The sequence below is a fragment of the Hyperolius riggenbachi genome, chromosome 6 (genome assembly GCF_040937935.1).
Source record: "Hyperolius riggenbachi isolate aHypRig1 chromosome 6, aHypRig1.pri, whole genome shotgun sequence".
In the NCBI taxonomy this organism is placed as follows: Eukaryota; Metazoa; Chordata; class Amphibia; order Anura; family Hyperoliidae; genus Hyperolius; species Hyperolius riggenbachi.
Window position 1 is genome coordinate 381,264,101 of NC_090651.1, and position 12,029 is coordinate 381,276,129.

General features: G+C 42.1%; 1 protein-coding gene across 1 annotated transcript in view; it reads left to right on the forward strand.

Annotated features, from left to right (window-relative positions):
• LOC137522300 (urokinase plasminogen activator surface receptor-like) overlaps positions 1-9,572 on the forward strand; it is a 32,050-nt gene extending 22,478 nt beyond the window's left edge. The window contains exons 5-9 of the mRNA XM_068242332.1: positions 175-330; positions 1,701-1,844; positions 4,170-4,364; positions 7,176-7,292; positions 9,265-9,572. Of these exons, the coding sequence (XP_068098433.1) occupies positions 175-330; positions 1,701-1,844; positions 4,170-4,364; positions 7,176-7,292; positions 9,265-9,572 (920 nt within the window). The remainder of the gene's footprint in view (positions 1-174; positions 331-1,700; positions 1,845-4,169; positions 4,365-7,175; positions 7,293-9,264) is intronic.
• Positions 9,573-12,029: the final 2,457 nt, after the last annotated feature.

Here is a 12,029-nt window from a genome sequence, read left to right on the forward strand (position 1 = left end):
ACAGGGTTGATTGCACCTGCAGTCTCTAGGAAAGCAAATGGTGGAGATTAGTGTATTTATGATAAAGGAGGTCTCTTAATAGATGTGTTAAGAAGCAATGATAATGACGACAATCACTTATAGGTGAACCAGAAAAATAACATTTGTCTTTGATTTTTGTAACTACCTACACAGTTCTACAATTTGGATTAGCAAACTGGACACTGACGAGAGGATGCGGTCAATTATCCCAATGCAACCAACCACAGTACCTGACTAATGACCACATGACCGTCCGTATAAACACCGGCTGCTGCACAACCGATAACTGCACTCCTCCACAGCCTACAGGCAAGTATCTCATTACAATATGCAAATACGTGGAAATACTGATGATTAAAATTAAAAGTTCCCTTTACAAGCTGACTGCGTGAAATTTACAAAAATGTGTTTCATAGTGAAAGCTGTTTTTTTTTTATTTACTAAAGAGCTTTCTTGAAAATGCATCTCTATTTGGCCATGTGATATCGCCAACATCCGTGTTTATTTTTGATGTGCAGGATATTTACAGACAGGGAAAACAGGAAAAGAAAACATCAAAACCATTGCCACTGGATTGGCCGCTAACTTTAATTTAGAGAGTTGAAGAAAATCCTCTCTGCTGGGAGCCAACCTACCATTTGTCCCAAAAAAGATCAGAAAACACCAGCAAATCTGACCTTTGGCATTCCAACACAGCCATATAGCTCCCAAAGTAGGATTGATTTGGGTTAAACTAATTACATCTTTTATTTTCACCTGAGCACCTCTTTCAGGGAGAACTGCAAATTATGGAGTGGATCTGTGTTCTCACTTCCATCTTAACCATTTCCAATTCAATTATGGGTGATCTCAGCATCCATCAACGATGGATGGGTGGCCTCTGTCCATCAGCGGGAAAGGGGGGTGGCACCGGCTCTAGTACCCTCGCTCTGTCCCACCATGCACACGTAGCACCATAATATGCTATTACGCGATGCGGCATGGTGCTAGGGAAGATCAGAGTATCAGGATCAGTGTGACACCTTGGTCTAAGAGGTCTGAGGTCACATCAGAATAGATTCTCAACAGTCACACAGGCAGGTGGAGCCCAAATGCGCTCACATAATATTTATATTACAAGGCACAGCAACACAGTGTGATGCCAGAGAAAGGGCCTGATGCTGTGTCAGATAAGATCTAACTGGGGCGTGGCCAGCTCGGAGTAATTTCTTGCTTGGTGGGAGTTCTAAAAGCATTTTATTGATAAGGTTTGAAAATACCTCCCTGGAGAAAAGTTAATAGGATATGGCCCATTAAACTCCTTGGGCCCATATGCAAGTAGCTTTTCCACCTTTTTTCCAGTTTTCTCTTAGGTGATTTTGGTAGAACTTTTTCACCAACTTTTTGGAACTTTTTCAATTGCAGAGTGCTGAAAATTATTTTAAATATGAGGTAAAAAAAAAATCTCCTGGGGGAAAAAGTTAATTACATATATTTAATTAAAGGAAATTTTATTTAGTCCTGAAATGTTAAAAATATTCAACATTTATCTGAATGTTATGTGGGCGAGAGAGAGGGTTTTAGAATGGTCCAGGATGCCTGTATGAGGTTTATAAAATATGTTGCCCTTAGCTTGCTTTACACTTTATCTCCCTTTACAGTTTCTTAGTTAACTGATTTTTTTTTTCTCTACTTTTCAGAGGCGGTTGTTAGCACTGTAATCAATGGACTGGTGTGTCCATCATGCTTCAGCTTAACAAGCACAGTGTGTCTGGCAGATGCAACAACACACTGTACCGGGACTGAGAACCAGTGTGTGACCTACTCGACAAGCAGTGTGACAGGTATTGTTTCATCTGGACAGTGAGACTATATTACACTAGATAATTAGCCTCAATATATAAAATGTAACAGTAGAGAAAAACTGCATGATTCATAGTTGCATAGCTCCTCCTCCTACCATCAAACCAGTGGCTGAATAGAGTACTGGTTAAGGGCACTGCCTTTGACATGGGAGACCAGAGTTTGAGTCCTGGCTAAGGTCAGTACCTATTCAGTAAGGAGTTCAAGGCAAGACTCCCTAACACTGCAGGGTGGCCTCTTGAGCGCGTCCCTGTGGCTGCAGCTCTTGAGCACTTTGAGTCCGACAGGATAAAAGCGCAATATAAATGTTTGCATTATTATTATTAAACCAGCTCTGACATGTTGATTTCATGTCTGAAGGGCTCAGTAAAGCTAGCCCCACTACAACCAGCACAATTAAAAATCCCATCATGTTTAGATAGTGCTACTTTTGTGCCTTTAAGTTTCTGCTGCTTTCATTTTGAAGATAATAACACTTATTTATTTTTTTCATACGATAACATCAATCAGTCCCCGTACACCAGGCTATAGATATTAATGTCATGGTTGGGTAATGCTGAGCTTGTGCTCATTTGTGCTGTAAGAATCATCATTGTATCTTTTAGAGTTTTTGAGATAGCAAAGTTTAAAAAAAAAAAAAAGTCAAAAGAACACCCAGTCCTCTACAACACTGCAAAGGCTGAGTGAATATCTCAAACTTGAATATCTGGAAAAAAACTATAAAAGATTGAAAAAAAGAGAGCACAGACACAGCACTACCCAACCATACCAGTTACGTGCCTGTAGACTGTTTTATGGGGGCGTGGTGATATTATCTGTAATAAAAAAGTGCTATTATCTTCTAAACGAAAGCAGTCGGAATACTGTGCATTCTGACATCTTACTCTCCTCACACGCATTACAATTTTCAACTTTTTATTCCACAGTAACTTTTCTGGGATCAGGCCAGATGGACTAACTTTTTACCACTCTCTGAGTGCCATGTCATCAGATTACTGTTTTTTTCTGAGGACCAATTTTGAAGGGTATTACCCATTGTATACCAGGAACACCCCAAAAAAGCCTGTAATTTTATCCAGATATCCAGCCATTGGAGGCGTATCTGGGTAATATGGCGCTTAACCACTGAAGGACCGGGGCTGTTCACTGTGATCTGTGCTGCGTGGGCTCTCCAGCCCGCAGCACAGATCGTGTTAAAGGCAGGGCGATCAGACTTCCCCCCTTTTTTCCCCACTAGGGGGATGACCTGCTGGGGGGGGTCTGATCGCCGCCGCTCCGTGTGGCCGAGCTGGGGGGGTCCTCAAAGCACCCCTCCGTATCGATATTGCACGCTCCCTCCCCTTACCTCCCTCTTCCTCCGGATCTGGGTGGCAGAGGATGGCAATCCGTCCTGTACTGCCTCCAATAGGCTTTAGCCTATCAGAGGGCGGCGATCCCCGTCCAATCAGAGGCCGGGGATCGCCGATCTCCTTTACGGCGCTGCTGCGTATGATGTAAACACAGGGGATTTCTTCCCCGCGTGTTTACAATTAGCCTGCGAGCAGCGATCGGAGGCTCGCAGGCTAATCACGGAGACACCCTCCGTGAACTGACATGGAACGGCCGTTTCCATGTAAAACCACAAACGACCAGCCGCCGCCTATCAGCATTAGCTGGTCGTTAAGTGGTGGGACCACTATAGCGAAAAATGCTAAATTTTACATACATGTAAAAAAACATACAAATAAAAAGTACACATTTTTCAGAGTAAAATGAACCATAAATTACTTATTTCCTATGTTGCTTCACTTGCAGTAGGTAATAAAACACTGACAGCACTGACAGGTTTTGGACTAACCCATCTCCTCATGGGGGTTCTCAGAGTTTTTAGTGTTTTCAAAGGCTTTTAGTGAATGACAGTTGTGCCATCCAACTGCCAAAAGAAATGTGCAGTGAGAAGGGAGACTGGCCAGCATATTTGTGTAAATGCTTTTTAGGGAATGTCTTTATAAAGAACAAAGGCCATGCTGTGAATCCCCCATAAAGAGATGGACGAGCCCAGAACCTGTCAGCTCTGTCAGATTTCTACTACCTACTGTAAGCAACAGGAACATAGGAGAAAAGTAATGTATGCCTTATTTTACTCTGGAAGAAACCTACATCTTATTTGTATGTGTTTACATGAATTTTAAATTTTACAATTTTTTTACAGTAGCGGTCCTTTAAAGCTACACCTCAGAAGAGCCTCCACAGCACAGATTTAACTACTTGCGGTCTGGAGTAGTTGTTAGGTAGTTGTTAATTAACTTTTCTATACCTTCATTCAGATCCTTCAAAACCATACTTGCTAGCGGAGGGATGTGCAACACAAGGAATTTGTTCGAACTTCGTTGGAATCATATCGTCCACCATTGTTGGAACGACGGTTACGAATATCTCCTGCAGCAATGCCGCCATCGGTCCTATCATCAGTACCATCACGCCTGTAATTACCACGATCACCACTCCGCCCACTACACAAAGTAAGTGTGTTTACTAGTGGTCTAGTAAAATATGTGACTAGTAGAGAGAGTCAATAACATGCAGCTTAGATAGAAATCTACCAATCAATTACAGCAGAAACTAAGAGTTCCCGAGTCATAACATTTCTATATCCAACAACGATTGGATTTTGAGGGATGGTGTTTCAAAGCAGGGATGGTCAATGTGATGCTAAACATTCTGAGCTGATGAAAAGGTTTTGCTAATCTTATGCAAATAAATGAATTGCACCTGATTGGTCCATTTTCAAGTTGCATAAATCTATATCAATCCAGATTAGATTAGTCTCTAAAGCTTAGTAGAGTAGGTCAGTAAGATACTAATCATTCTGACTTGCATACAAATGTAATGCAATTTGTCTGCAGCCTCGAATTGTTTAGATTGGCCCAAATCCAAGATGGCAGCAATGTGCAGTAAAAGTGCACGCAAGCAGAGCTAGGACAAGGTCCTCCAGCACCCAAAGCTAAGACACCAAAGTGCGGGGCTCCCAGGGACGGCGCTACCATTAAGGCAAAGGAGGCAGCTGCCCCAGGGCCCCAGAGCTTGTAGGGGCCCCCAGTGGCTACAAGAGGAAAAAAAATTCAAATCGGCCTTATAGTTTTTGAGAAAATCGATTTTAAAGTTTCAAAGGAAAAAAAAATACACATTGAAAAACCTGCCGATTTTAATGGTTAATAGCAAATCCACCTTAAATGCTAGAAACCCTAAATTTGCAGGATATGTTAATGAAATCATTAGGAATAAGAGGAAAAAACAATTTTTCAAAAAGACCTTATAGTTTTTGAGAAAATTGATTTTAAAGTTTCGAAGGAAAAAAGTATACTTTTAAATGCGGTAAATGTCACTTTTAGTAGCAAACCTAACGGTAGTGTAATTTTACATGCATCAAACGAAAGCGCAATAAATTTCCTGACGGGGTTTCCAGGGGGTCCATACGCAGCCGCAGTGCTTTGGCCAGGGATCGCTATACAGCCGCAATATGGCTGTATGAAGATCCCTGGCATTTTTTCCTATTTTCCCAATTTTTTTTTTATGTTTAGAGTGTGGGAATTTTTTTTTTAAAAAAATTATGTGGGGTCCCCCTCCTGAAATTTTTTAACCCCTTGTCCCCCATGCAGGCTGGGATAGCCAGAATGTGGAGCTCCGACTGATTGGAACTTCACACCCTGTTATACCAGCTGCAAAAAAGGTCCCCTAATGCCGATTTTTGTTCCGGGGTATATGTTGGGGGGGGCCCCCAGGTTTATTTTGCCCTGGGGCCCCATTGTTGCTTAATCCGGCCCTGGCCCCTCCATCCCTCCCACCCCAGCCGTCACACACTGATTGCTATTAGACTAAGAGCCCCCCCCCCCCCCAACACCTTAATCTCTAGTTATCTGGCTTGCAGTCACTGCCATCTATCCCCTTTTCTTATTTCTCTCTGCTTCAAACTAAAAATAGGAAAATTATAGCTGAGTGATTTGTGTGCCCCTCCTACACTGCGCTCTAAGGCTGGAGCCTCTCTCGCCTCTGCCTCGGCCCGGCCCTGCATGCAAGTTAGAATCATTAGCATTCCATTAACGATCTATAGTGAGCATAAAAGCAGTGCTACTAAATCATACTTACTGGCCAATTCTACTCCTGTAAGGGAGCCTTTTCAAACCGAGTTGATTGATGTTATGTTGATTGTAGTAAAAATGTTCCTGTACCGTGTAGCCAAACAATATATGTAGGTAGTAAAAACAATCAGTTAGCCATTAAAAGCTATTACGTTTACAAGACTGTTTTTTTTTTTCTACCTACATGTTATGTTGATTGAAATTCAACAAAAAGGCTCTCGATTCCTTTTACTTATTGGCAGACTTTTTTTGGTTTTGCTCAATTTAGGGTATTTTGATTCCTTGAATAATAGTTATGTCCCTGATAGCAACATGTATTAAGCTATGCTTTCCGTTATATTAGTATTATTATTTAGTATTTATATAGCGCCGACATATTACGCAGCGCTGTACAGTGTGTATGTATATATATATATATATATATATATGTGTGTGTGATGTGGAATAATATGTGCGTTAACCTCCTGGACGATAATCCCGAGCTGAGCTCGGGGTAAGCCACGGCGGAGGATTGCTCAGGCCCTAGTGGGACGATTTGCATATTTTTTTTTGTTACACGCAGCTAGCACTTTGCTAGCTGCATGTGCATGCCGATCGCCGCTGCTCCGCGTTGATTCGCCGCTACCTGCCGCGTTAGAGGCCCCCCCAAGACCCTGTGCGCAGCCTGGTCAATCACCGTTAGGCAGCGCTTAGGGGTGGATCGGGACTCCCTCCGACACCATGACATCGATGACGTTGATCATGGCGATAGGGGAATAAGCCAAACAGGAAATCCCGTTCTGAACGGGATTTCCTGTTTGCTCTGATCACCGGAGGCGATCGGAAGGGTTGGGGGGATGCCGCTGCACAGCGGCTATCAGGTAGCTAGCGCTAGGCTAGCTACATGATTTAAAAAAAAAAAAAAAGTGCTGCGGTGCCCCCTGGCTATATTATTGTATCGCCCAGGAGGGTAATGATCAGGAAGGAGAAGCTGACATTTTTGAAGAGGAGCATTTTATGCAAATTTTGAAGCTCGGATTGAGACCAATCAAATGTAAGGGGCTGATGATTGGGATTGGTCCAGTTCCAAGCTGCTACATTTGCATAAAAGCAACATTAATATATATGCCTCTAATACTAAAAGCACAAAAGGAGAGGAGCTCATGTCTACAGTAATAGTGGTGTGCATTAAACATGTTATATTTTGTTTTACAGCGTTTTCTCTTTCGTGTATCAGTTGCACCAGTTCCTCTCAAGCCCCTTGTACAGGACCCTCCATTACCTGCCCCAGTACAAGCGATGTCTGCACATCTGTCTATACTGAGACACAAAGTATGTACAATTCCGTATATTGTTATTCATCTTATGACAAGATTTTTCACATTAGAAAGATCTATTCAATGACGGATGGTGGAGGAAGATGATAAAATTACTAGTATTATTCTTGCTATTATTACTGTTATTATAATTATTATTACACTATTCAGATTAATAGTGAGAACATATTCTGTGACTCTACAAACCAATATTTTACAGACATGGACAAACAACTACAACATAGATTAAAACACAGCTGTGTAACAATATGGAAGGGCTGAAATGCTGAATCTGCCAGAATTCCAAATTCCACCTGGTATTAGTAAATTTCACACTGAATTAGGCAGGGGCCACACCTATTAGAATGACATGCCTTTTGAAAAACACATGCAAAAATGCACATAATGATAGTCTATGTGCCACACAAAAATGCATTGTTATGCATTTTCAATGTGCTTTTATAAGTATAAACATTACTAAAAAGGCAAACAAAAAATGCATGAAAAATACATTAAAATGTCAATGACAAACCCAAGGGCAAGAAAAAGCAAAATAAAAGCACATAGCCCAAAAAACTGATGCTTTTCCACATGGACAAGTGTACCCCAGCCTCTGGTGGAATTTTCAAACAATTCTGTCATTTGAGGCAGGTAGGAGTGTGAAGAGGTAACTAAGGTACATGAGAGGTGGAGATCATTGATAAAGCTTAGCTGCATGTAGGTTGGTATATGGAAATAAGTGTAGTAATGTACGGGGTAGCCAGATTGGAGAGCCCTTTGTAAGTTAGAGTCACAAGCTTGAACTGTGCTTTGTTTGACCACCATGGAGGGATCGAGGTAGCAGGTTCTGGATAGTAAGAAGAGAGATAGAAATGAGAATAGAGAAGGAAATAAGAAGAGAGATGGAAATGAGAAGAGAGGTGGACGTGAGAAGGGTGGTGGACATGAGAAGGGTGGTGGACATGAGAAGAGAGAGGGACGTGAGAAGAGAGGTGGACGTGAGAAGAGAGGTGGGCGTGAGAAGAGAGGTGGACATGAGAAGAGAGGTGGACATGAGAAGAGAGAGGGATGTGAGAAGAAAGGTGGACATGAGAAGAAAGGTGGACATGAGAAGAGAGATGAACATGAGAAGAGAAATGGATATGAGAAGAGAGATGGACATGAGAAGAGAGGTGGACATGAGAAGAGAGGTGGACATGAGAAGAGAGGTGGACATGAGAAGATAGGTGGACATGAGAAGAGAAATGGATATGAGAAGAGAAATGGAAATGAGAAGAGAGATGGACATGAGAAGAGAGATGGACATGAGAAGAGAGGTGGACATGAGAAGAGAGAGGGACGTGACAAGAGAGGTGGATGTTAGAAGAGAGAGGGACATGAGAAGAGAGAGGGACATGAGCAGAGAGGTGGACATGACAAGATAGGTGGACATGAGAAGATAGGTGGACATGAGAAGATAGATGGACATGAGAAGAGAAATGGATATGAGAAGAGAAATGGATATGAGAAGAGAAATGGATATTAGAAGAGAGATGGACATGAGAAGAGAGGTGGACATGAGAAGAGAGAGGGACGTGACAAGAGAGGTGGATGTTAGAAGAGAGAGGGACATGAGAAGAGAGAGGGACATGAGCAGAGAGGTGGACATGACAAGAGAGGGATGTGAGAGAAGAGAGTTTGAGTCAAACAGTGGTGTATGGGATTTACTGCAGATGTCAGCTAATTCATTGGTAGACCACAGAACAGGGGGCTGCAACAGTTTATTGCATTGGATAAGGGTTTGGATTAGGATTTTACTTGTATGTTTCATTAGGAAGTAATGCATCCATGAGTTGTATTTTAGTTGGAGATAAACAGGAGGCGGTTTAATATGATTTTTATCATGAAAAATTACTAAAAACCCTGGTAGAATATGATGATGATAAATAAGATGAATTTAATGACGATGATTGAATACAATTTTTTTTTTAACCTTAAAATGTACATAGTTATCGATCTGGGAACAACAGCGTGGACACTGGTGAGAGGATGTGGGCAACCATCAGTATGCAACCAGCCTAGATATCTGAGTAACCAGCAGCTAACAGTCAATATGAACACCAGCTGCTGCACAACCAATAACTGCTTCCCTGGAGAACCATTAGGCAAGTATCTCTACCCTGACCTCCGACCAAACAACGCTAAGGATTTAAGCACGCCAATTATCTACAGCTTAATTATTCCAAACAGAAATACAACATTTTCCATTTTAATAAAATCAGTTATTTGGACAGGGATGCACACAATTTTAATATGAAATGAAATCACAGCTTTTATAGGCCTGCTGCGATATAAAGAACCCTCTATTTGGGAGGCAATTTTGTGATTTTCACTTTAAAAACTAAGTACATGCACAACGTTATTGCATGCAAATTGTCATTTAAAATAATTAGCTTCAGTAACAATGCTCTGTGCCCAAATGTAGACAAACACTAAGAACACATAATTTGCATTCTGAAGTGATTTTGAAGATTTTGACGTAGTTGTGTTTAATCACTTGTGCTTCCCCCAAGTTTAATTTCTGCCTCAGAGTGTCTGAGCATCAGCCTCGGGTATTATGCCAAGTCTACCTTACTGTTGGGCTATATTATTACACATGTGTTTAACATTTGCAATCATTACAGTCTTACAGAAATTTGTGCATGAACTAGTATTTATTACTCAAACATTATTAACCACTTCAGCCTTCAGTCGTTATGCATCCGAGCAATGTTCACCTCCCGTTTATTAGCCTATAACTTTATCACTACTTATCACAATGAACTGATCTATATCTTGTTTTTTCCACCACTAATTAGGCTTTCTTTGGGTGGTACATTTTGCTAAGAGCTACTTTATTGTAAATGCATTTTAACAGGAAGAATAAGGAAAACACGGAAAAAAATGCATTATTTCTCAGTTTTCGGCCATTATAGTTTTAATATAATACATGCCTCCATATTTAAAACCCACGTATTGTATTTGCCTAATAGTCCCGGGTATTACACCGTTTAAATTATGTCCCTATCACAATGTATGGCAACAATATTTTATTTGGAAAAAAGGCCTAGTGCACACCAAAAACCGCTAGCAGATCCACAAAATGCTAGCAGATTTTGAAACGCTTTTTCTTATTTTTCTGTAGCGTTTCAGCTAGCATTTTGCGGTTTTGTGAGGCATTTTTGGTGTAGTAGATTTCATATATTGTTACAGTAAAGCTGTTACTGAACAGCTTCTGTAACAAAAACGCCTGAAAAACCGCTCTGAACTGCCGTTTTTCAGAGCGGTTTGCGGTTTTCCTATACTTTACATTGGAGGCAGAAACGCCTCCGCAATCCAAAATCTGCAGCAGCCCGGGAGTATGCTGTTCTGCTAAACGCCTCCCGCTCTGGTGTGCACCAGTCCATTGAAATACATTACCCAAGCGTTTCCACATCCGCAAGCGGATCACAAAACGCTGCCGAACCGCTCTGGTGTGCACTAGGCCTAAAAGTGATTTTTTTCACTATTTACAAGCTTATAATTAAAAAGAAATTAGAAATATTTCATCTTTACATGGATATTTAAAAAGTTTAGATCCTGAGGTAAACATTTACGTGTTTTTTTTTTTATTTAATTTGTAATGTTTTTTTTTTTATTATTAAACATTTTATTTGAGTATTTTTGGGAGGGTGGGATGTAAATGGTAATTTTTTTTTAATGTAAATATGTGTTTTTTTTTGTTTTTTTTTATGTAGATGTAGTGTTACTTTTTGGCCACAAGGTGACAGCCATGAGTTTGTTTACATTACGTCACTCTAAGCGTAACATGTACGCTTAGAGCTGGGACGTAGGGGGACGTAAGAGGCAGAAAAAGCGAGGCTTCCGAGAGAAGCCATCGCTTTTTCTGCAGGGGAAAGGGATCACTGATTGGGCACCATGGCCCGAATCATTGATCCCTCAGCTAACGAACCGCAGGCCGGGAGCACGCGTGCACGCGTACGATTTGCCGCGGGAGCGCACATGGCCTTCTGGACGTAGCTTCTACGTCCAGAAGGCTTACATGGTTAAGCATTTTTATTCACCGCTTTGTTTAGATTTTCAATAGCTTATACATATGGTGAAATCTTGAGAACAGACTTATTTTTTTTTTAAATACAACAAATGCTCATTAGTGTTGATTGAACAGTGTTCGCCACTTTTCGTTATTCCCTGAATAACGGGGTGTTCGGGTTCGGCTCGAGCTCATCTGAGCACCTCATGGTGCTCGGGTGAACAGCGGTGCGGGGGGGCCGGCCGCCCAGCTCGAGGGGTAGCGGGCAGGAAGGGGGTATTGGGCCTAGCGGTGGGGAGGGGGGACGCCCCTCTCCTCCCTCACCTGGGTCCCCCGACATCCGCTCCCCTTCAGCTGTAAAAAGTTAAGTAGCATACGCTACAATTAAGAGGTAACGGGCAGGGATCACGTATCTCTTCCCGTTCCAGCGTGCGTTCCACTGACGTCACTTCCTGCAACACCGCCCACTGTATTGTAAGTGGACGGCATTGCAGGAAGTGACATCAGTGGAGCGCACGCTGGAACACGGAAGAGGTGAGTGATCCCCGCCCGTTACCTCTTAATAGTAGCGGATGCTACTTAACGTTTTAAAGCTGGAGGGGAGCGGAGGTCGGGGGACCCAGGTGAGGGAGGGGGGGTCCGTCCCCCCTCCCCGCCGCTAGGCCGAATACCCCCGTCCTGCCCGCTACCCCCTCCAGCTCT